This window comes from Trichomycterus rosablanca, chromosome 18, assembly GCF_030014385.1.
Source record: "Trichomycterus rosablanca isolate fTriRos1 chromosome 18, fTriRos1.hap1, whole genome shotgun sequence".
In the NCBI taxonomy this organism is placed as follows: Eukaryota; Metazoa; Chordata; class Actinopteri; order Siluriformes; family Trichomycteridae; genus Trichomycterus; species Trichomycterus rosablanca.
Window position 1 is genome coordinate 5,788,577 of NC_086005.1, and position 23,422 is coordinate 5,811,998.

The window sequence follows — 23,422 nt, forward strand, 5'->3', positions numbered from 1 at the left end:
CATGAAAATATAAACTGTAAGACAGTTTTTGTGTCTGGGTTCTCTGAACACACAATCCTACACTAACTATTGTTAGAGCACTTCCTGTTCCAAATACACCTGCCCCGACTCAACCCTATTAACAAGCATTTTATATAATTCAATTAGCAATTTAAAAGCTCTTAGGGTGGGAGAGGTGGCATTTCTTTATTATCCATCAATCAGAACAAGAGTAGCCATTTTTGTGTAATAAAAAGCTCAGCTGGAAATTGGTACACTGCAACCATAATTTAATATTTAATAATACTTTCTTTATTCCTCAAAGGACTGTTTTTGCCGACAGTCAAATCCCATGCTACACCGACATTCTTAGTCATCAGCAAAATAGTTACATAATGTATAAACTGGTGTCTTTGTACATATCTGCAGTGGATTCAGAAAGTTTTTAGACCCCCTGACTTTTTGCACATTGTATTATGTAGTGGGTTTGATTTTGAATAAATATATATGCCATTTCCCCCATCAATCTACACTGTATTACCTAACACAGCATTACATTAACAATGTCATTTTTAATTTTTAGTTAATTCACAAATGAACCCTTGCATTTCAAATTGTGGTCAGGTGCATTCTATTTGATTTACCTGTTTTATTACACAACCACATCGGTTGTAAATCTGAACTGATTGGACATCATTTGGAATGATTGGTCTGTGGATCTCCACAATTAAATCCTAATAAGTAATAGATTAGGGCAAATATATAAAACAATATCTAAGACTTTGATTATTTTGAAATAGAAGAAGACAAGAATAACTCTTCCTAAAATTGGCCATCCAGCCCAATTTAGGAATCCAGTCAATAAGGGCCTTGGTCAGGAAGGTGAAACCGGAACCAACAATCAGTCTAAAAGTCTTGTGCAGAAATTGGAGAACCTGTTGGATGGAGAACTACCTTCTCTGCAGCACTCAATAAATTAGGCCTTTATGGCAAAGTGGCAAGATGGAAGACACTTTTGGGCATATGACAGCCTGCTTAAAGGTTGCTAAATGGCATGCAAAGGACTCTTGCAACATTCTTTGTTCTGATGAGAACAAAACACAGGAACTGCACATCACCTGGCTAAAATCATTAATACGGTTAACCATGGTGGTGGTAGCATCATGCGATGGGGGTGCTTCTCAATAGCAGGAACAGTGAGACTGATAAGAATCAAGGAATAGTTGAATGCAGCCACATACAGGAACATCCTTGGAGAAAACCTTCTTGAGAGAGCACACAAAATCAGACTGGGGCGACAAATGTCAATTTATGACCAAATTTAAAATCGATCTGTTTATGCAATTGTAAGTAGCAGAAGTCACTGGTCATAAAGGAACATTTGCCAGAGTTATGGGCAGGGGTACAGAGGCCCCTTTTTTGACTCACAGTGTAGATGTTTTGCAGCTCTTATTGCTGCCAATGGATTCATTTCAAGTATTAAATACTGGGTCTAAATACTTTTGTGAATAAGATTTTTTAAAAACATGTTTTACTTTGTGATTATGGGTGATTACTTGTAGATTCATGAGTAAAAGTCTTTGTAGATGCATCCATATTGTGTTTTCCCAGCCATTTCTTCTTTGTTTGTTCTTTATCTACCAGTTTACCAATGTTGTGGGAGTGGGATTATGAAAATATCACAAAAACAAATTAACAAATGACAAGACATGACCCAAATCAAGCTCGGTTCTCCAACAGTGTTTTATGTTGCTAATCTTAGATACTGTATGTTTGGATAGCTCCACTAACCTATTTCAGTTATACAGACTCTTCATATAGAGGCATGAGTCAGAGAGGTAAAGCAGACAGCACTAACTTAATTGTGTTTTTGGTGGACACAGATGGGATTCACCTCCCAGCTGAGCGAGTAAAATGGAAGAACTATTTTCTTAGACTTTGATGCATGCATCCATCTTAGTATCAATTATCTTTGTCCACCATACATGAACATAACCTACATATGTTTCCTTGTGCTAATTTTTTGCTAGACTGCATATCTAGTAAGTATCTGCATGATACAAGGCTGTAGAATTGGTAGAAATGTCAGTAAGGTTTCTTGCTTAACGACCTCATGGGAAAATAAAGGTTAATCTTACCACCATATCCTACATTAAAACTCTCTCTTTCACACACACACACACACACACACACACACACACACACACACACACACACACACACAGAGAACTCTAGCTCTCTGAGACACATTGTATTTCTTCTACAAATTAAATTATGCTATCTGTTATTAAAATTGTAAATTTACCCTCGTTTTTTACTATTAACTAAAAATACGACTAATGAAATTTCTCTGATAATCTTACACAAGAGCAAATCTTTGGCAGTACATTGTGTAGTTGTGATTATTTAATATTTACAGCTCTTGCATTGCTCTGTGATCAGAACATCTCTCCCTGTTTTCTCTCACTCCTTGTCTATCAGATTTTGGAAGTGTCACTGTTCCCTCTTGCCAAGTAAATTGCTTCGGTGGTGGAGCTGGATTAGATTCAACAGATTTGCTTGTGCATCCCGTACTACTTAACTTTAGAATAAATAAGCTTTTGAAACTTTTAATGCACTAAATTTTGGGTTGTAGTTTACAATTCAGTGTTTACTGTGCTTGTTGTGTCACAGTGTACAGACTGGAAAAACCACTAATGGAAGACTGGACTTTCTGAGCTTTTGTCAAAACCTTGTATAGTTATGGTTCAGGTTCTCTTTGCAATAGACAAAATATTTATTCATTCATTCATTGTCTGTTTTACCACCACTTTATCCTGGTCAGGGTCATGATGAGGTGACAGTGCTACCTCCCGAGCCACCGTGCTGCCCGACGAAATATTGACTACCAAAAGCTCATACATGTAGAATTTAGAAGCAAGTTTTGTTGCCATTTCCAATAATAGTTTCTATTTTTAAAATTACTTTTTTTTGTCTTTCTTTTCATCCTACATTAAAAATCTGAGGTGGTCTGAGCCAGCAGAAGGAATCTTGTAAAAGCCAAAGTAAAGGATTAATCTACAAAGACAACAACAAAGAAAAAATAAATAAAAATGAAGGAATGAAACTAAATACAGCATTGGTTGTTCCTCTCACCCCCTGGCTAAACGTGTGTGTTTCTTTTCTTTCTAATATATTTGGTTTAGTTTAAAATTAGATTAGACTTTCAATATTCTGGTGGGAAGTGGGAGATTCCCGTTTCATCTAAGGCTTCCTCTTGCATGTTAAACACAAACCAGATTTCCATGCTTGTGTTGTTTATTGCTGTCATGTTCTGCTTCTTACATTCCCTTAATGCTTCAGACATTAATAAGGGTTTCTCACCCAGTCCAAGTAGTGCAGAGGTGAGCGCTGGGTTCTGATGGAGAAGATAATGTATTTAAATAATTGTAGAGCTTATACAACAGATTTATTAGATGATTTTTAGAGTAAAGAGAATTGGTTAAAACATCTGCTGTGAAACCAGCAGTCACAAAATGAATGGCAGAAGTCAGTCACTGTGACTGAAGGCAATGTAAATGGATTAACTAAATCCAGGGCTTTAAACCAAAACGGTCTTTTTGGAAGAGTTGCAAAAAAAGGACCCTAATAAGAAAGAAATTCCTTATCAAAATGTCACTTGGAACACTCCTAAAACAAGTTGCAGTGGTTCACAGTGCAAAAAGATCTTGGATAAAATATGTTTCCCTCTGCTAAAAAGCTTAAGGATGTTTATATTTCGACAAGACAGTTAACTGATGAAAATTGCCAAATATGTTTTAGTATTTTTTGTCCTTACTGAGAAAATTAGTTTTTAACTTTCAAAATGTCATATTCCCATTCAAACTGATACAAATCCCAGACTGATACATTCATTTATGTGAAAAATGGTTGGGGATTAATACTTTTGTCAGGGACTTTAACAAGATTCACTGTTAGCAGACACAGCAGATTGAAGTAAGAGGGGCAGATTTGAACTGTTCATGCGTGGTTTAAGACGGACTCCATATGTTAATGTTAAGAAAGGCGATGCATGGCCAAGCCCCAAAAAAAGTCTGCACCCTGTCCTTAGCTTTCTCTGTGTTTATTTTTCTGATGTGTCTCTGAGCAGCAGACACAGCTACACTCCTTGTTTTTGCATTTCTTGGGTAGTGTCTATATTTCTTTCTGACTAAGCAGACTAAACAAAGGCCATGTGACCTGTGGTCTCGTCTGCATTTTTTCCCCCTTTACATCCTATCTTTCACTCTCTTTTACTACTTTACTGGTTCCTTAAAGGATTCCATAAGAGGCTAGAACACCATATAAGTATAAATGTCAGAGTTTTAAAGATGCTCTCTGTCATTTTTACATTTACTGCATTTAGCAGACGCTTTTATCCACAGCGACTTACAATTGTGATGGAATACAATACAAACAGTAAGGGGCCCAGCAGTAGCAACTTGAAGATGATGGGGTTTAAATCAGCGTTTAATGGTCCAGTACCTTAACCGCTGAGCTAACACCGCCAGTTCTTCCTTCATGTATTGACTTCTTCTTTGCTTTTTAATGTGTAGCTTTACATATTTCCTGTTTTCTTGTTGCTTCATGTGACTAAACACAGGACAAACCCATTTCATATATACTGGTGATATAATGGTAATCTATCAGGGCAAGATCGAATTCTAACATGATTACCAAATTACCTCAGGTACCATATACAGCTTAATAGGTCAAATGGGCATAACATTATTGGAACAAATTGGTTAAAACATCAAAACATCAGGACAGCACAAGATTAATAAAATACTAGCACAATGAAGGAAAAAATATCTGCAAGGAAAAATATTAGAAAAAGGCAGTGATTTAGACATTAAGGACCTGTTGGCCATATATACAGAATTCTATAAGCATAAATAAAGCAAACTCAGAACATTTTTTGGCTAAGGTACTCAGTAATTACCCAGGTATTGGAGTGAAGGTGTAATGCAATAGATTCAGCAGTGAGTCATGTTAAGAGTTTTGTCCTTCTGTGTTGCCATTTTGGCTGGTAGAATGGGGCAGAGACATGCAGACGATTGACAATCAATTGCTCCAGGTAGAAGTTCTTTTACAAATCTCAGTTTCTCTTGTCCAGATTTGCCAGCTCCTCTGTCTGGCAAGCTTGCTTTTCTCTGAAACCATGGTGCCAGGCTGCCTGGTCTGGTCCAGTTTTCATTTAGTGTTTGATGCCAGTGTGCTGTTTGTTTTGGAACTTACCCCGGTGTCACAGCGTTTTGGGCCTCACAACCGATCCACTCTGGGAGAGCGGATTGCCCCAGAGTGACCTCTCTTTTCTGAGGCAGACTTCACCCGTAAATCCACATTATGAGCACGCTGGCTGGTGGGTGCTTTTTTAGAGAACTGAGTTGTCGCAGACAGACGGAGCAGCCTATCATATTTTGACAACAGGTTTTTAGTTCTGCCCTATCCCTGTTGTATCCATTATTTCTGTTGTGGGCTGCGGATGTTTTTATGTCTTTTATTTGTTACTTTGTTTTGATTAATTTTGCCATGTTATTTATTTGCGATTGTCCTCTTTTTGTTAGTGGCTTTTGTTTAAGCATTCGCACTTGGCTCCTGTTTCATTCTTAAAGGTGCTTTAACAGCAGTGAGCCATGACTCACCCTGTTAAAGAAAGAGGCTGATAGTTAAACCCCATGGTTGACTAAAGGTCTCCATTTAGAGATTCCTGGTGCTATTAACAGACTGAAAAATGGTAAATGCTATGCAAGAGCCAATTCTATTGTAAGTTTGTTTTTTTGACAGCTCAGGTCGGGGGATGTGTCTGGACAATGAACCTCTGAAACGAGACTTCCTGTACCCCACAGTGGCTCCAGGGCAGGTGTATGACGCTGATGAGCAGTGTCGTTTCCAGTATGGCGCCACCTCCAAACAGTGCAAATTTGTGGTAAGAATGACGCACACAAACACACTTTTAAATAGTATTACAATGTTTTTTCTTGATTTTATACTTGGCTTTGTTGTTCCAGTGTATAATTAGTTCAAACTTGTCATTTCAGTTTTTTTTTTCTTGAAGTCAAGCAAGTACTTAAAGATAGCTAAAGCTCCTAAAAAACTGTGATTCAATGCATCAGATTTAGAACAATGAAAGACAGTGTACTTTCAGTATGTTAGTGTTGGGATGGTTTAAGAACTGGCTTTGTGACTGCCAAGCATAGTTACTATAATGGCATCTTGTGCAAGAAAAATTAACCCTGACACTGAAACAATAGTCAGCAGTATCATATGGCGCCAACAGACACATGCCTGACCACATAAATGTATGGTATTTCAGAGTCAAATATTTGCTTCCTTAACTAAATCTAAATCAGAATCTTGTGTTTCAACACAAAGTCTTTTTTATGTACTGACGCACATAAAACAATGTACAAGTGATGTTGGGTATTGTGGTTTAGCAGTTCTTTTTCTACTCTTATTAAGCTTTATTCAGATTTGATTACTTATTGCCTAGGATCTAAAAACACAAGCATAAGTGTTTTTATAGGATTCTCCATGTCCTAATGAAACCCTTTCTATTTTTATCTGTCGCTGGTCAGTCATAACCAATTCTGTCTAAGCCGAAGCCCGACCGGCCTATAGCGCGACTGAGATCAGAATGTGAGGTCTCAGCAGTAGTGCGCTGGCATATTTTACTGCTTTGCCAACCGAACTACTATTATAAAATAAGTTTATAAGGTAAAATATATGAAATCTTAAATAAACATGTAGCTATTGTGTCAGTATTCATAAAGCCAAATAAAACATGTGGCTGATTCATAAAGTTAACTTCTACATAACAAATTTTTATTGGCATGTTTGGCATTCCTACTAGTGAAAATGAACATTAATCACTACATGTAGCTAATAATTAAAGATTTACTTTATAAGCTAACAGATAAAGTTTAAGCAAAAAAAGATTGTACTTTTTGTGATTTTTGCATATTTGTTTGTTTGTGTTTTCTAAACTACCCTGACTAAGATAAATCAGGTAGTTAAAATTAGTAATAAACAAACAAGGTGGGTAATTAACTAAATTAGTAACATTTCTAATGTTGTACTTTGGGACTGCTGCAGCTTTTTTTTATATTACTCAAATGCCATGTCTTTTATTGTAAAATTGTGGGCAATTTTAATTCTGGCATTAAATCCCTGTTATACACACAGTCTGAATACCACCCATTGTGTTATAGTACATTTTTACTAAAGACCTTTTATGACAAGGGATAATTTAGAAAACAGTTTGCAGACTGGTGGTTAAAGCTCTTTACGGGGACAAAATGCCAGAGGACAAATGAATATTTTTACCACTGACCCACAAATGACTGGCCGAACCACCGTGATCTGTAACGCAGGCTTGTCTGCAGTGGATGATCTCTGTTCTGATGCACTTCTCATGACCCGTATGTAAAAAACATGCTTGGTTCTTAGTGTTTGGCTCTTAAGTAAAAGAAATGAAGACTCTTGTAAACATGTATCATGTTCATTAAGAAATATCAGTAAAGGTTTAAGTGTTCTTTCCAGAACAGCTGGTACACAGATCGGACTTTAAACAGTCAAGACCTGGAGCATGTTGACTTCTGCATAGATGTCTGGATCAGTTATCATCTCACTGTGAGAGCACATGAGAGAACAGATGACTGATTGATGTACTGCAGTAAATCCCACCTTATGAATGAGATCTGCTTACTGGATTTGGTTGGAGGAAAGAGGCTCTCCATTCTTCTCCTTACTGTAAATAATCGGAGGACTGGTTTTAGTTCACTGGTACAGCATGTCCAGGAATATTTTGTACTAGACAAAATATTATATAATATTATATTAACATTATGAATTATATATAATTATATAATGTAGCAGCATTTATTTAATCAAATCCTGGTTGGGGCTGCAGTGCTTCCACAGGAAACAATAGGCATAAAAAGGGAACGCAACCTGGACAGCAAACCAGTGGATTACAGGGCATCATAGCCATGCTATTCTCTATATGAATCCCTCACCACTCATGCCAGAGAAACCCCATTCAACATTCCCTTGCTCAGATATGGACAATTGTATCTGTTGTACAGCCGGCCAGGTTGGTGGCTCTGCTGAGATTCGAACTTAGAAGCATGAGGTCTTTTTGGTGTAAAGTTAGCGTATTAGTCCCCTGAGCCATCTGAGCTCAGATCTGGGGTTAAGGCTGCTATCGGCCATTCAGGCGTCTACACAGACATGGTTGGCTAAGGATGGGTGTGGCCATTGGGGTGTGCTCTTGGTGTTGGTTCTGCACAGCTCCAGGGTCACTGGTACAATCCCAGTATCTGGTTATCTTTTTCTGGGTTTCCTCTTGCTATCTCTGTCTGGGTTTCCATCAAGTATTACATCAGGTCTCCTTTGATAACATGTCATAGGTGAATTGGCCACTTTAAGTTGCATGCATGGTTGAGTGTAATGAGTGTGATACTCTGCAAACTGAAAATCTTTCCTGGATATATTGATGTGAGCTTTACCCAAACTAATTTACTAAAGATGTTACTAAAAATGAATAAATGTCCACTAGTTTAATTTCCATATCAAATAGGTGTAGGGTGTCTACTTTAAAAGTCCTGGTATTTCTACTTGAATAAGCCCTGGTGTGTTGGAAATAGGAGTAACAAGTAAGATTAAATGTAATTTTGGGTTCAAAGCACAGATTTGCTTTTAGAGGTCTAACAATAACATATACAGTGTCCTAACATAATGGTTAATTAGCACTTGACATGCTGTATCAGGGATGTTTGATGTGGTGTGCATAAATCTCCATCTATCTAGCCAAATTGGGGTTTGTGATAAGAACTTAATCCTCAACTTTCTCTCAATGACAATTATTTTATCATAAAAATAGCAAACTTGGGTCAATAGACTGACGTTCAAGGGATGGAAATAACATTGTATATAGCCAGAGGAATTTATGAATAATAATAGCCTAGGATGAATACATGGCTATCCATTTAAAACCAGAAAAAGAATTGAATTACAAGAGATTATGAAGTCATTATGAAATGATTTTGTTTACTGAGAGAAATTTAACAGCAGATGCCAGAAAGAAAAAAATTTTTCTGTTAAACTCATAAATGACAGACAGTCAGCATGGCCATGGCTCAGCCTTTTTAGCATGTTATGCTTTTGGTGGATTTTTCCAATTTAATCTATTATCTGTTCAACCCTTAAATTTATACGAGCTACACAGTTAGGCAGAATTTGCTTATGATTAAATACTAAATACACTACAGTGTAATAAGAATTTAATTCCATTCAAATACATAAAAGTGAACTGTTTGAAATACATTTAGAATTGATTAAAAATACATTTGTTTAAGGGCACCTTTATCAGAATAGAAATATTCTATCATTTTGATTTGGTGATCAGTTGGAATTTTGGACTCAAAACATGATTGCAAAACCCCTTTATTAGTGTTTGACTTTATCTGAAAGAGTAACATACATATTTGTGTAGAAGTAACTTCATTGATTAATGGAAGATCAGTCTAACTGTAAAGGTACTGTCACACATTTTTTGCCTTAAGAAAAAAACTCACAGCATTGAGCACTGATGGCTTATAAGGGAGTCGTGTTGAGCACAGTCTTACTTTGTTTAGTCATTCAAAGTTGGCAAGGGTGGGTTCACCTCAAACTGTGTGTGTTTCTGGGGTTGGAAGAAGCCCCAAAAAAGCATGAAGTCTTTATCCATCCTGGATAATTTACAGTTATGTTGTAGTAAATGGAACAGGCAGCTGTTATGCAGCCACTGACCTAATGCGCTAATTTGAGAAATGATGCAGTAGCAAGGTCATTGGGATGCTGAATTTTATATATATATATATATATATATATATATATTAGGGCTGTCAAACGATTAAAATTTTTAATCGCGATTAATCTCAGAATTTCATATAGTTAATCGCGATTAATCGCATTAAAAAAAATCTGTGTAAATGTTATAGAAAACAAGGATTTTTAAGTGAAATGTTACAATTAAAATGGTGAACACATTTTATGCTAAATGTACTTATGTTAAAAACTGCTGGGACAAGAGAAAACTGTAAGGGAGTTTATTCACTCACATACTAGGCAGTAAATGTCAGATTGTAGGTTAGAATTTCTCCATCAGCAAACATTGTAGATCAGCGGTGCTTTAGGTGGGATAAGGCGTAGTTATTGTATCAGACTTGTCTGTGGTTGTATCGTGACGATGGTTTGATGGACGTTTCTACACGAAGTGAGTGTGTTTTGACCCTTTGGGGCTTCCATAGTTCATGAACTAACGTGCTCGACTCAGCTTTCCGGTATTCGGTACAGAAGAAGAAGTTAATTAAGTGTAATAAAGTGTTCTGCTCCCGACAACTTGTGAATATAGCGTGTATTTATTTCTTTATTATGCAAGTGCATCACTACCACGATCGGTTACATTATGTTAACAAACCGCAAATGAAAAACGGTGGCAAGTCCGACATTAAAACGTTTGTTCTACCAGTCAAGTGTCAACATGAACTAGAATTTGCGTTAATGGCACTAATTTTTTTAATCGCGTTAAATTGAGGTCGCGTTAATGCGTTATTATCGCGTTAACTTCGACAGCCCTAATATATATATATATATATATATATATATACATGTACATTACTCCAGGAGCTCTGATTTTCTCTCACAGTCCCAAGACGTGTAAGTAAGGTGAATTGGAGATACAGAAGTGGGCATGATGGTGTTTGACATTAGAACTGATGAATCATGTGTCATCTATAACTACCTGTCCTGTCATGAATGGAAACAAAGTGTAAAGTGGATTTGATTTTGAATAGATGTAATTGCCGTTTTACTCATCATTCTACTCTCAATCACCCATTATGATGATGCGAAGTGAAAACATTAAATGAATGTAATTATACAGAAGTATCCAGCCCCTATGCTGTAGCACTCCAAGTTGTGGTTGGGTGTTTGCTTATTTTTTTAAATGTGTCTACTTGTCACAGTTTGAATTGATTCTAGTCAAAACAATCAGAGACAAACTCTGATCTCTGCATAAATCAGGCTCTTAACATTACCTGGCTAATGCTTTTCCTACTGTGAAAAATGGTATGCCAATATCATGCTATAGGGGCGCTTCTCAATGCCAGAAATAGAAATAGATAATTTAATTAATGAGATAAATTTCAATAATTTAATGTAGCAATTAGCATCTTTATGCACCTAATCACTTGGAATTTAGTAAAGCCATCACAGCCCATGGCCTCCCTCTTGAAAAGCAAGACAAGTTTTATTAAAAACTCAAGAGAGATGCAGCACCCGATACTGGACAGAGCCAGTTACTCACTTATATCATCTGGATAGGCCTATGTCTCATGTCTCTGATTGGTATCAACTGAGTAGGGGTCGGAGCCCATGCTTTATACTGTAAAGTGTTTTGTTTTTTTCTTGAGGACTGTTCCTTTTGCATACACAGTTATCCTGTAAAAGCTTTGAACTTGAGCTTTTAAAAAGTCTGAGTGCTTGTTAAGGGGAAATTTTAAGCAAGGTTGTGCAAAGCTGCCCTCAAAACCTGTGTCCATATGGCCATTTTTGTTTATTCAAAAAGCCACTGCTAAATCAGTGTGTATTCAGACTCGCAGTTATATGGTGGATTTAAAGACTTAAAACAGGATAAAAAGGTTATTTGTTTATAAGTGTTTCCTCTAAGTAGTTAAAGAGTTTCTGTTTTATCTACGACCTTCCGGCAAGCCGTAATTTTATTAGCAAATTCTGAAATTTTATTTGAGCATTTTAACTGAGCATTTTTGAAGATGTGGTATCAATGCTAAAACCAGACAATTTTAACAAGAATTTTATTTTCTCCTCTCAGACATTAATTCTGACCAACTTGCTTTTGTCTTCTTTCCTAGGAAGTGTGTAGAGAGCTCTGGTGCCTTAGCAAAAGTAACCGATGTGTCACCAACAGTATACCAGCCGCAGAGGGCACAATCTGTCAAACTAACAGTATTGATAAAGGGGTAAGTCTATAATCTCTTTGACACTGCTATGATCTGTGTGATGACCAGTGTTTTTTTTAAATACTTTATTAACATACAGAGTCACAATTGGAGATCAGAGAGTTTAAGTTTTATCAGACTTTTTGACATTAGATTAGACATTCTTAATGATTCATTAGTGGCTTATTGAGCAGCATACCTGTTCCAAGCATCTTTTTTTCTCACCCTGTCTTTTCTTCTTTCTCTCCTTGTTATGCTAATCCTGTTTATATAGTGTCTTAGCACTCTAATTTTCAATGTTAGTGACTGGGGACAAGTTTTTTCTGCCCCTGTCAGTTTCAGGAAGAAAGTTATAAGATAGACAGACAGGCAGTCAGTGAAAAAGATAAAGCAAGAACTTAACCTACTGACATACTGGTTGTTCAGTGAATTGTGCACCAGTGTCTGTCCCTCGCGTGTGCTTCTGCAGACAAAAGCTGGATTACACAGGCTTGTTTTGAAAAAAAGAAGAAGTTTCCATGCAGTCTAGAACTTTTACAGACTCCATGTGAGTGTGCCAAGAAACTGTATTCTTTTAATAATGTGGCTTTGGATTAGACACTAGGAGGAACTGTTGTGGCTATGTACCACAGCCAAACATAGTACTACGAAATAATGACCTTCAGTCTGCAGTTTTAATGAGTGAAATTATGTTTTTTTTTTCTGTTTTCCTACAACTGCTTTCCTTCAGTTTTTAATGGCAGTTAACATAAACCTCTTTAATACAAAAACATTTCTTTATGAGCTTTGTTTTGTGTATAGGCACATTTCTTGTACAAAAAAGTAGACAAACAGTTCAATTCTAGAATGCTATTGTATCTAAATTGCCCTTAATTGAAACTATGGCACCTTGACTAATCCAGAAAAAAACTTATCCAAAGCAATATTCTGCGCAGTCCAATGAATGTGTGCTTTACACCACTACAGATAACACTTGGCATTACATCTGGTGATCTTAGGCTTATGTGCAGCTGCTTGGCCATAGAAATCATAAAGCTCACAAGGAACAGTGCTTGTGCTGATGATGGTGCTGCTTTAAGGCTGAGCAATCGAGCTCTTCAGTACAACCTGATCTACCACTCTTCATAAAGACTTTATGCTTGGCTCGGCTAAATTCCCTACAGATAATTACAAGTATTGTCCACATACTTTTGGCCATAAACTGTATATCAGTATTACATTTAAGACTAGACTAATACATTTACTGTTACCCCTTGTGTTTCTGTGTGTATGTGTATATGTAAGTGGTGCTACCAGGGTGAGTGTGTAGCATTTGGAACGTGGCCACAGAGCATCGATGGAGGTTGGGGACCCTGGACGGTTTGGGGCGAGTGCAGTCGGACATGTGGTGGTGGAGTCTCCTCGTCCATGCGCCACTGTGACAGCCCAGCGTAAGTAGGCAAAGTAAGCCTCAGTCAAGCAGAACAGGATCAGGTTCACTACAGCCCCATGTACATCGTGATTGGTTCAGTCAAAGTTGGGTACCTTAATGGCTGGGAAATGGAAACTAGAGACCTTGCCTAAAAGACATTAATTGGGAATGGGGTATGAAGAAATGGAAATGCTATACACACTGCCCTACTGGTCACAGCAACCAGAAACTGCTTGTGAATGCATTTATCTGCCCTCTTAAAAGCTCATTTAAAAACAAAAGAAACAATAACTGTCACATGGCTGATAATCTTTTTTCATTGTGCTCTGATTAACAGTTACTTTCTAGGGGATTAAACTACTATGTGATAATTGACCTTAAAATTACATCCTTATGCTGAATACCAAAGCTGAACTAACCTCATTACCTTGCAACTGTAGCAGAGCATTTCTGAGAACACAGAGGGTTTCCCGTACCTCGTGATTGCCCACCTAATTGATTCCACTTTTTCTGTGTCGTCCTAGATCGAGATTTGTTGATTTCAAAATGCTGACATTTGATAAACAATTCTTCTACAGCAGAAATGCACTGCTTCATTCCTTTCTTATACAAATCTAAACAGGTCTGTTCAGTTTTTAACCACCTCAGTGTTTGGTTCTGGTTTTCCTTTTTCCCCCATTTCCCATCTAAAGCTGAAACCAAGCAGGTCAAAACTACTGTATGCAGTGGATTCCGAAAGTATTCAGACCCCTTAAGTTTTTGCATACCTTATTGTGTTGTGGATTTAATTTTGTATGGATACAATTTGTATTTTTATTCATTAGTCAATAAACCTGTTGGATGGACTAACCCTCTGCAGCACTCCATAAATCAGGCCTTTATGGTGGAGTGGAAAAATGGAAGACACTGTTGAGTAAAAGCCGTATGATAGCCTGCTCATATTTTACTTTGTATGTTTATTAGGATTTTAACGTCATGTTTTACACTTTGGTAACGTTAATGACAGAAACGGTAGTTACTTGTTACACAAGGTTCAGGAGTTCATAAGTTTTAACGTCAAACACAATCATGGACAATTTTGTCTCTCCAATTCACCTCACGTGCACATGTTTGGACTGTGGAAGGAAACCGGAGCTCCCGGAGAAAACCCATGCAGACACGGGGAGAACATGCACACTCCACACAGAAAGGACCTGGACCGCCCCACCTGGGGATCGAACCCAGGACCTTCTTGCTGTGAGGCGACAGTACTACCCACTGAGCCACCGTGCCGCCCTAGAGTTAACTAAATGGCATGTAAGGATCTCTGGTCTGGTGAGACAAAAAATTGAAGTCAGTGGTAGGATGGCTAGCACTATGTCTGAAAAAACAGACACTGCACATCTGTACAGTGAAACCAGGCTGTGGTAACATCAAGCTAAAACTGTATAGTATAGATTGATGGGTAAACATGGCAATTATATTCAAAATCAAATCCATGACATTGTGCTTATGAAAACAAATGATTTTCCATTTCCATTATCTTTAAAAAGTTAAAGCCTCAGTGTGGTGTCTAATGATAAATATTTAAACCTGTTATAAGTTGCAAACCACACTCAAAAGCCAAAGAATTTGGCTATTTCTCTCCCAGGTGGCCACGCAGGTGCTTGTTGGATTGCTTGACCACTTCTTGCAAGTGCAGATAGGCCATAGCAGCTACAGCTCAATTTGTCTTACATCTTCCCAAGTTCCTCCATGTACTGCCACTACTGTGTTTTCCTGACTGGTTTCCTGCAGCTGCCCACATTCGATTTTATATCCATTTGCTGGTCTGGAAAAGTCAAAACTGAACCAGCCATGTAAGCCACAAGTACAGCTCGGAGTTGACCTATTAAGGAAAAAGAATGGCAAGCATGTGTTTTCCTGTATTGCTGTATTAGTAAAATTAACTTTCCCCTGGCTGCCTCGGGAAAATGTTTTAAATAGGATGGTGGCTAACTGAACCAAAAAGTGTGAAGTAATGCAATTCAAATCATTGCATACATGCGTGCACACACACACAAGGAGTCCAAATAAGCCTGCCATCAATGTTACCAACAAACTGATGCTGTTACAGGTGCTGAATAACCGAACCCTCAATGTTATACAATAACTCGACATTAAATATTTTGGTATAATATACAAAACTGTTATAGGCTAGACATGGAGCAAAAAGAACACTGCTTACAAGGCAAAATGGAGGGCTTTGTCTCAATCCACACACAAAATCCTATACAGTGTGCTCTAAACAGTAGCCTAAACAAATGTAGCACAATATTTAATATACAGGATGGCATTAGAAACACAACTGGTAATGATGTGTCAGAAAAAGGCAACGTAACCCAACAGATGGCTGGACCTGTGTGATTTGATAAGCCACTATTCAGCACATCTTCTTTTGGCTGAAGCAGTGTCCTCTCAGTGATCCATTTCCATTAAAGTGGTACCTTGGCCCAGCTTTAGGGGATGGTGGAGTCAAATTATTCTTCCTCAATTGTGCTGCCAGTAATCTGTACTTCCTGTACTATAACTTTTCATAACCTATTGTCCTTCTATCAAGTCACATGAACTCCCACATATGCTTCATATCAAATCTTTATTTGTGTCCCTCAAGTCTCAGTGCTTGGTCCTACTTTTTTTCTTATCAGCTTTGTAGCCTGCCATTACTTACCAACTCATCAAAGTTGATGCTTGAAACATGTCCTGTGTGGGTTCTTTCTGGTGCTGTGTAAAAATAAATTTCAAAGTTTGATCTACTGTATTATATATGACTATGCTGATTGCACCACATTTGTTTGGCTCTTCATTGCCATGCTTTTGGAGTGCAGTTGCTACCTGGAGTTCAACATGCTATCAGGTGTTGTAATGTAGTAAAGGTTTTTTATCAGTAATGTTTGTTCTGATTTTTCCTCAGGCCATCCGGAGGAGGGAAGTATTGTCTTGGGGAGAGAAAGCGCTACAGATCATGTAACACTGATGTAAGTTTCCGCCTTTTGCTTCTTTAGCTATTGGGGCAGATGAAGCATGTTGCTTAAAGTGTTAGTCCTACCTTGATTTCATTACTCTTTCACAGATTTATAAAATACATGCTAATAGGGCATGACCTATGTGTGTGGTAGAAGGGCTCAGAGTCATGCAGCTATTGATGGTCTATTACAGGGCAAGAACAACTAAAAGGTCCCACCCATATTGTCCTTTTTAGTACAACTTAAACTGTTTAATTAATTATAGCTTAATTAATAACTGATAATTAACTTATTCATAAACAACAAATGGTGCCTACATAAAGGCATGATTGACTATGTCTGTGGCGGTGGAATGACCGAGGTATCGCGATGGATTGGCGTCCTGTCCAGAATGAGTTACTGCATTGCGCCCAGTGATTCCTGGGAGGACGGGCCACCCCACAGCCCTGACCAGGCTAAAGTGGTGGTGAATCATGAAACTAAAATAAAATTAAACAAAACTATAAATGTTTTACATTTATAACTGTAAATAAATAGTTGTATTATTATTATTATTATTATTTTCTACATAGTTAGCTGGTTAAACTGTGAGATTTTGATAGTGTGGCTTATTACACAGTCATCAGATGTTTTAAGCCAATAATGTAAGAACATGCTCAGTTTGTTTCTTTAGACAGCGCTGGGCTTTGTGCTGATTCTGGTAAAATGAGTTCAGTCTAGAACCACATAAGCCTGCGTAAGAAGGGCGAGATGTTCCCAGGGTAAAAGGAACACGGTCATTATTACAGCTACTGTCTTTAAAGAAAGTTGTGCACTGCCTGTGTACGGATTCTTGTTTTATGAGCTGTTGAGGCACACATGGTTGCTCTCTCTATCTGTGGCATAATTCCACCTTAGTTATTAAAGTTATTCATTGCCAGATGGGCTTCGCTGCATCACTCTGAGAGCTGTCAGCCTTGCAGAATTTGGACACAGACAGATAGCAAGGCTGTAAGTGCATTTTGAATTTATGAAAGCAGACAAGTTCATCTCTCATGACTCCTTAATCAACTAAAGTGCACATTGTCATGGGTTGTGAAATGAACATTGATTAATTCTGTTACAGGCTGTTATTCAAGACACAATGTAGATACCATACTTAAAAATACTGCAGTGTTGCATTAAGTATTGCATTAATCAAAATTAACTTTATTATCTTTAAACCAAGCTTGTGTCATAAGTTATATTAAGTAAAATTAATTACATTCATTATAAGAATAAACAAATACTTTATTTTACTACAAATATCTCCTTTGTACGTAGTTTATTGTGGCCTGGGTGACAACTGAGCCAGCTGGTGGACCTCAATGCAATTTAACCACAAATATAAAAAAAAAAAAAAACATCTCCAAGCAAGAGCTAAATGTTTACTTTGGAAAACAAACAGCATGCTTCAAACCACTATTTCATCACCTGAATGCTTCACGTCCAAAACAAACGGATCATGGCCTAGATTTTACACGACATTCAGTCTGGTCTGGTGAGCCGCAAACGGCAGACCCAGACGGCAAACCTGGGCATAAAGTGACGCAATTTTAATACAACGCTCTCAAGCTGAGGTCTTGACGTAATTAGCCAGACAGACTGCTAGATTCCAAATGAAGATCTTAAAGAAAAAAATCAAGGCCTAAAGAATGCTTCTCTGTGAGCTGGATTCCACAGTTTTGTGCAGTTTTTGTAGTGTCTAAATTTATTACAACTAGTCATGGAGGATGTGGCCCCCCGCGGCTATTGTTTGGCCCAGAGCAAAAGTCTGCTTGATCTGCTTCTCACAACAATGAGCTAATCTCTGACCTTTTCCTCCTTGGCTCCTGCTCTTTCTTCTTTTTTCCCTCATTTTACTGCTGAGCTCAGTTCTATAGTCTGCAAACTGACATCATGACCGTGAGGTGATTCTGAAGCCGCTGGATAGGACCTGTTTACCACAAGTATAAAGGTTAAAGGTGCTGTTAAGGGCAAGAAATGTATAAAACAACAGGCTGGAACAGTGCTAAGGCTAAAATAAATTACATTAATGAATTAAATATTGTCCTTATCAGTCGTGATCACCCAGTTATTATCAAACCTGCTCCAAAAGATCTACCATCCTACATAATTCAGTTCCAGTCCTAATCCTACACACTTGCTCCAAATATCCTAATTACTTAGCTGGCTTAATTGTCAGATTAAGTTTGGAACCAAATACTGAAGACGTTAATGACTTTTCTTAAAAATACATGAGAATTTCCAAACTAAGTCACCAGTCCTGTACCAAAGATCAGTGCCAGTATTGGTCTAAAATGTAGGAATGCATGTGATTTCACTTTCTTTAGTTGAGTCCACCATTGCTGGCATACATTGGGCCCATTTGTTAATGCTATTTATTTTAACGTATCAGATGATCAATATAACAGTAAATTTAAATGATAATGAGACTTGTCTCAGGGGACTTTTTAGTATACATGTCTTTGTTTGTTTGTATAAAAGCTACATCGCTTACAGTTTAGGTAATGTCTTATAATTAATTGAAAAAAATAATAATTAACTGTGGTCTGAACTACAAATGGCAACATCCAGAATTTTTACTTTCTGGCAGTTGTATCTCAGCAGTAGAAGTGAAGGATCTGTACTATTAATCAGAAAGTTGCCAGTTTAAGCTGAACTGCCACCAAGATCATTAAAAAAAATACTCTGTGGAGTTCTTATAATACGCCATGGCTGTGTGTGTGTCTAAATGCAAATGAAAAAATGTATTATAACTTTTGTCTATGTTTTAGCTGAGTTTTTTTTATTTTTTTTGCTTTTTCACACATTGAATAAAGTGTTATTTGTGTCCACTCCAGGCTTGTCCAGCTGGGTCGCGAGACTTTCGGGAAAAGCAGTGTGCCGACTTCGACAGCATGCCTTTTCGTGGAAAATATTATAGCTGGAAGCCTTACACTGGAGGTACATCGCAACCATGAACGTAAAATCAGAGACATCAGTGTAGTGGTTAATAAGTGTGGATGGCAAACCTTTGTACTCAGACACATACAGCCACAGGAAATGATTCAATAAGTGGGTTGGGGTTCATTTTTAAAATGCATAAATAAAACAAGATTAATGGCTGCATTAATTTACATAGAATTAAAATGTGAAAATATTTTGCCAGCACATCTGCATCCCAGACAACCCAAAGTTTAAATGCTATTAACTAATGAACTATTTATCATCAGTAAAATGTAACTCAGCAAATGCCTTGTTAAAAAGTAAATCTTGTTTTTTTTTACTTTTGTTTTAAAATTATGCACATGTTTGCTCTTACCTGTATAAGATTATTTGACTTATATATAATAAACTAGTTAGTGAGCTAGTTATTGAACAGATTGAAAGTAAAACAGCTGAATCAGACAGACCTGGCAAATAATCACTTTACTGCATTATCTGTCTGCCAGATGATGCAAAAGACAAAAAAAAAAGTCAAACACATCTGCCTGTCCTGGGCGCCTGGGCTAGTTCTTTGCTTACCTTTGCTCTTCAGTTTAAACCGGCAAAGAAAGGCAGGAATTTTTATTTTATAGTGAGTTGGCAGGATGCCAGTAAACAAAGAAAATCTCTGCAAGATGGAGAACCGAGTCTGACTGGTTATGAAAAGAAGTTCAAAGCCACCTCAGTCTTCTCCTTATCGTCTTTCCACATAATAAGCGGAGCAATTAGCAATTGTTTGGCTCAGAGAAAGCGTTTGAATCAGGAGCGTGCTCGTAAAGAGAATGAGATAACCTCTGTCTGTTTGTTGGCAGATCTGTTAATCTCCTCTCATATCGGTGTAATTATGATGTCAGAATGAACCTTCAGGTCGCTCTATGAGTAATGTTTCTCTCGCTGTGTGGAGCTCTCTGACCTGACTGTTAAAGTCGACTAACAACCCAGTCCTGCCTGAGCATCCTGGCTTGAAACGAAGCAAAAATAAAGCCTTGTTTTCTGAGTTACAGCAGCATGTGGAACACTCAGTCATCCCTGAATAAAATAGTAGTTTATCCTGTAAAAGAAATTATAACCTGCTATGAGACACTGCAGCTTGACCCATACACAAATCTGTGACTTGACCGCAGACTCTGCCCTCTTTTGCTGCAGGTGGTGTGAAGCCCTGTGCTCTAAACTGCCTGGCCGAGGGGTACAACTTCTACACAGAACGCTCACCGGCCGTCATTGATGGCACACGCTGCCAGGCTGATTCTCTGGATATCTGCATCAACGGAGAATGCAAGGTGACCACAGCTTAAAATTAGTCAAATTGATGACTTAAATATCATTTTGGTAAAAGCAGTATTGAGTTTTAAACTAAACAGTAATTTTGCATTAAAAAGGGACCCTAAAAAGGACCAATTTCTGTCTGTATAGCTTTATCTGGCAGCTACTCTACTGGACATCACTGGATTCTACTGCTAAGGCTCGGTAGCTGCATAACCATTAATTAGCAAATACATTTTTGGCTTAAATACAGTGTGTATACACACATCCACTCTGCCTAGTTTAATATAATAACTATGTGCAGTCTGTAGATTGTTAGACCCGTGGCTCCATACTACTTAATTAGAGTTTTTTTTGTCTTTATAAGTTTAATGCATTAATAATTTCATAGAATCTGCATAATACTGTACTTGTGCCGTGTAAATACAGCATGCACCACACATTTACTTACAAAAGTATGTGGACACCACATTAGCATGTTGGACAGCCCACTTCTTGCTGCTAGAACTATTCTGACATGGCTGTCCATGTCACTTTCCACAACATTTTGTGAGTGTGTGATTGGAGAGATCATGCTTTTATTTCCATGATTTGTAACGTTTTACTCAAGTAGCACTAGCATTTTGACTGACAGCACACAGGTTTAATTTAGCCATAAATGCAGAAAAATAGAGTTGATTATTTATGGAATGGAAGTTGGTGAGGTTTCCAGCAGAGCAGTGCACGTCTGGATCTGATTGTATTTTGGATGTTTTACTAGCCAGAAATGCCAAATTTAATTGGATACACAAATCAGGTACTATATTGTTTGTTTAATGAAATGAATTGGCAGTGCTGCGGAGTTTTTGTGCGTATTAGGAAATTGTTAAGACTGATTTGACAGAAGAAGAGAACACAATATTAGAGCTCGTTTTAGTGACTGTGCGTACAGTGGTTTGGAAAAGAGATGCAAAATGCACCCAGTGTCATTTAGAGAAGATGGAAGCAAGCTGTGCTGCATGTAACATCAGTCTTCAAGCCGACGTCTTTATGTGGCTCACAAAGCCAAGAGAAATTACAGTGGAAGGATTTAAAACAGCAGGAGAATCAAGTGAGACGGAAAGGTCTGGAAATGCTAGTGCTCACACTGGAGGTTTCCTTTTGTTTTAGTGTTCCTGTGTTATTAAAACTGATCTCACGAAAACAGTCACCCAGGCTTCAGATGCCTTTTTCTATTTTAATTCAAACATTCTTCTTCTTGCTAATCCTTTAAAGCTGTACTACATCATTCTTTTTGGAATTTGGAGACATCACTGGCAGGAGTTTGAAGCTGCAACTGCAGATTATGCTGATGGTTGCAGGCTAAATGGCAAGCCAAGACACGTCCGAGTGCTTTTTCAGTAGATCAGGGCAACAGTTATTGATGACGTGATATATCAATTGGAGAATGTGCTAAATACAACCTGACAGTTATGAAATTGATTATTTTAGTCATGACTAAAATACAGTTTTAAATTGTCAAGACAATACAGATTTAAATTCATTTTCTGTAATAATTATATGATCATTAGCCAAAAGGTAATCATGTCCCTGCTCCTTGATGTAGCACTGATTTGTTTTTACCCCAGAGATCCTTTTGGCTCCATCTTTGGCGTTTGGCATTTAACGTCCAATAGCAGACCATTTTTATTAAAAAATCTTCCAGTTCCAACCAGACAGCATCTGTTAGGACCTGGATAGACACACTGGGGTTACTGGTAACAAAAAACATTGTAAACAATAATGACTCACCCATCCAAAAAATAAATAAATAAATAGATATACAGTGAGAGCCAAAAGTCTGAGACCACTAGTGAACATGATTCTATTTAACATTTTTCTTGAATACAATTGTTTTATTACTTACATAAATCAGCATGTCATAATTTTCTGAGTGAAAATTTTAATCTTTAATTTTTTTAAATACATAAATTTTAGTGTATTCAGTGAGTAGCACTGTCGCCTTACAGCAAGAAGGTCCTGGGTTCGATTCCCAGGTGGAGCGGTCCAGGTCCTCTCTGTGTGGAGTTTGCATGTTCTCCCCATGTCTGCATGAGTTTCCTCTGGAAGCTCTGGTTTCTTCCCACAGTACGAAAACATACAGGTGAGGTGAACTGGAGATACAAAATTGCCTGTGATGGTGTTTAACATTAACAACTTGAACTGATGAATTTTGTGTAACCAGTGATTACCTGTCCTGTCATAAATGTAACCACAGTGTGTAAAACATGCCGTTAAAATCCAAATAAATAAATAAACATCATATTCTTAATATTTGGCACTACTAAAAAGCAAGTCAGCACATACATGAAATTGAAAATGTCAATTCCATTGTTCAAAAGAGTCTTCCTTTTTATTCAAGCAAACCAAGCATCTACAAGATGCAAAAAATCATGTCTCATAATACATTTTCAGCTCAATTTTCCTACCCTGAGCACACTCAACATTGTGTGTGTGTGTGTGTGTGTGTGTGTGTAACACTCAAACACTTTGATAACATACATGCATGTGTACCTTTCCAGCATGTGGGCTGTGACAACATCCTGGGTTCAGATGCCAGAGAGGACAGATGCCGCGTGTGTGGAGGAGACGGCAGCACTTGTGAAGCTACCGAGGGCCTGTTTAACGACTCGCTACCCAGAGGAGGTCAGTGTTCACAAACCACCTACTTTTACTCAGAGACACAAAGACATTCTCACTAGGTTTATAACACAGATTAGACAACTAGAGTAACTCCTTCCCTGCACGAAAAGTCATAGCCA

General features: G+C 37.7%; 1 protein-coding gene across 1 annotated transcript in view; it reads left to right on the plus strand.

The window, feature by feature from the left end:
* Window positions 1–23,422, plus strand: part of adamts6 (ADAM metallopeptidase with thrombospondin type 1 motif, 6) — a 64,395-nt gene that overhangs the window by 25,743 nt on the left and 15,230 nt on the right. The window contains exons 10-16 of the mRNA XM_063014016.1: window positions 5,785–5,926; window positions 11,913–12,020; window positions 13,284–13,429; window positions 16,343–16,406; window positions 19,256–19,358; window positions 20,526–20,659; window positions 23,183–23,306. Coding sequence (XP_062870086.1) covers window positions 5,785–5,926; window positions 11,913–12,020; window positions 13,284–13,429; window positions 16,343–16,406; window positions 19,256–19,358; window positions 20,526–20,659; window positions 23,183–23,306 — 821 coding nt within the window. The remainder of the gene's footprint in view (window positions 1–5,784; window positions 5,927–11,912; window positions 12,021–13,283; window positions 13,430–16,342; window positions 16,407–19,255; window positions 19,359–20,525; window positions 20,660–23,182; window positions 23,307–23,422) is intronic.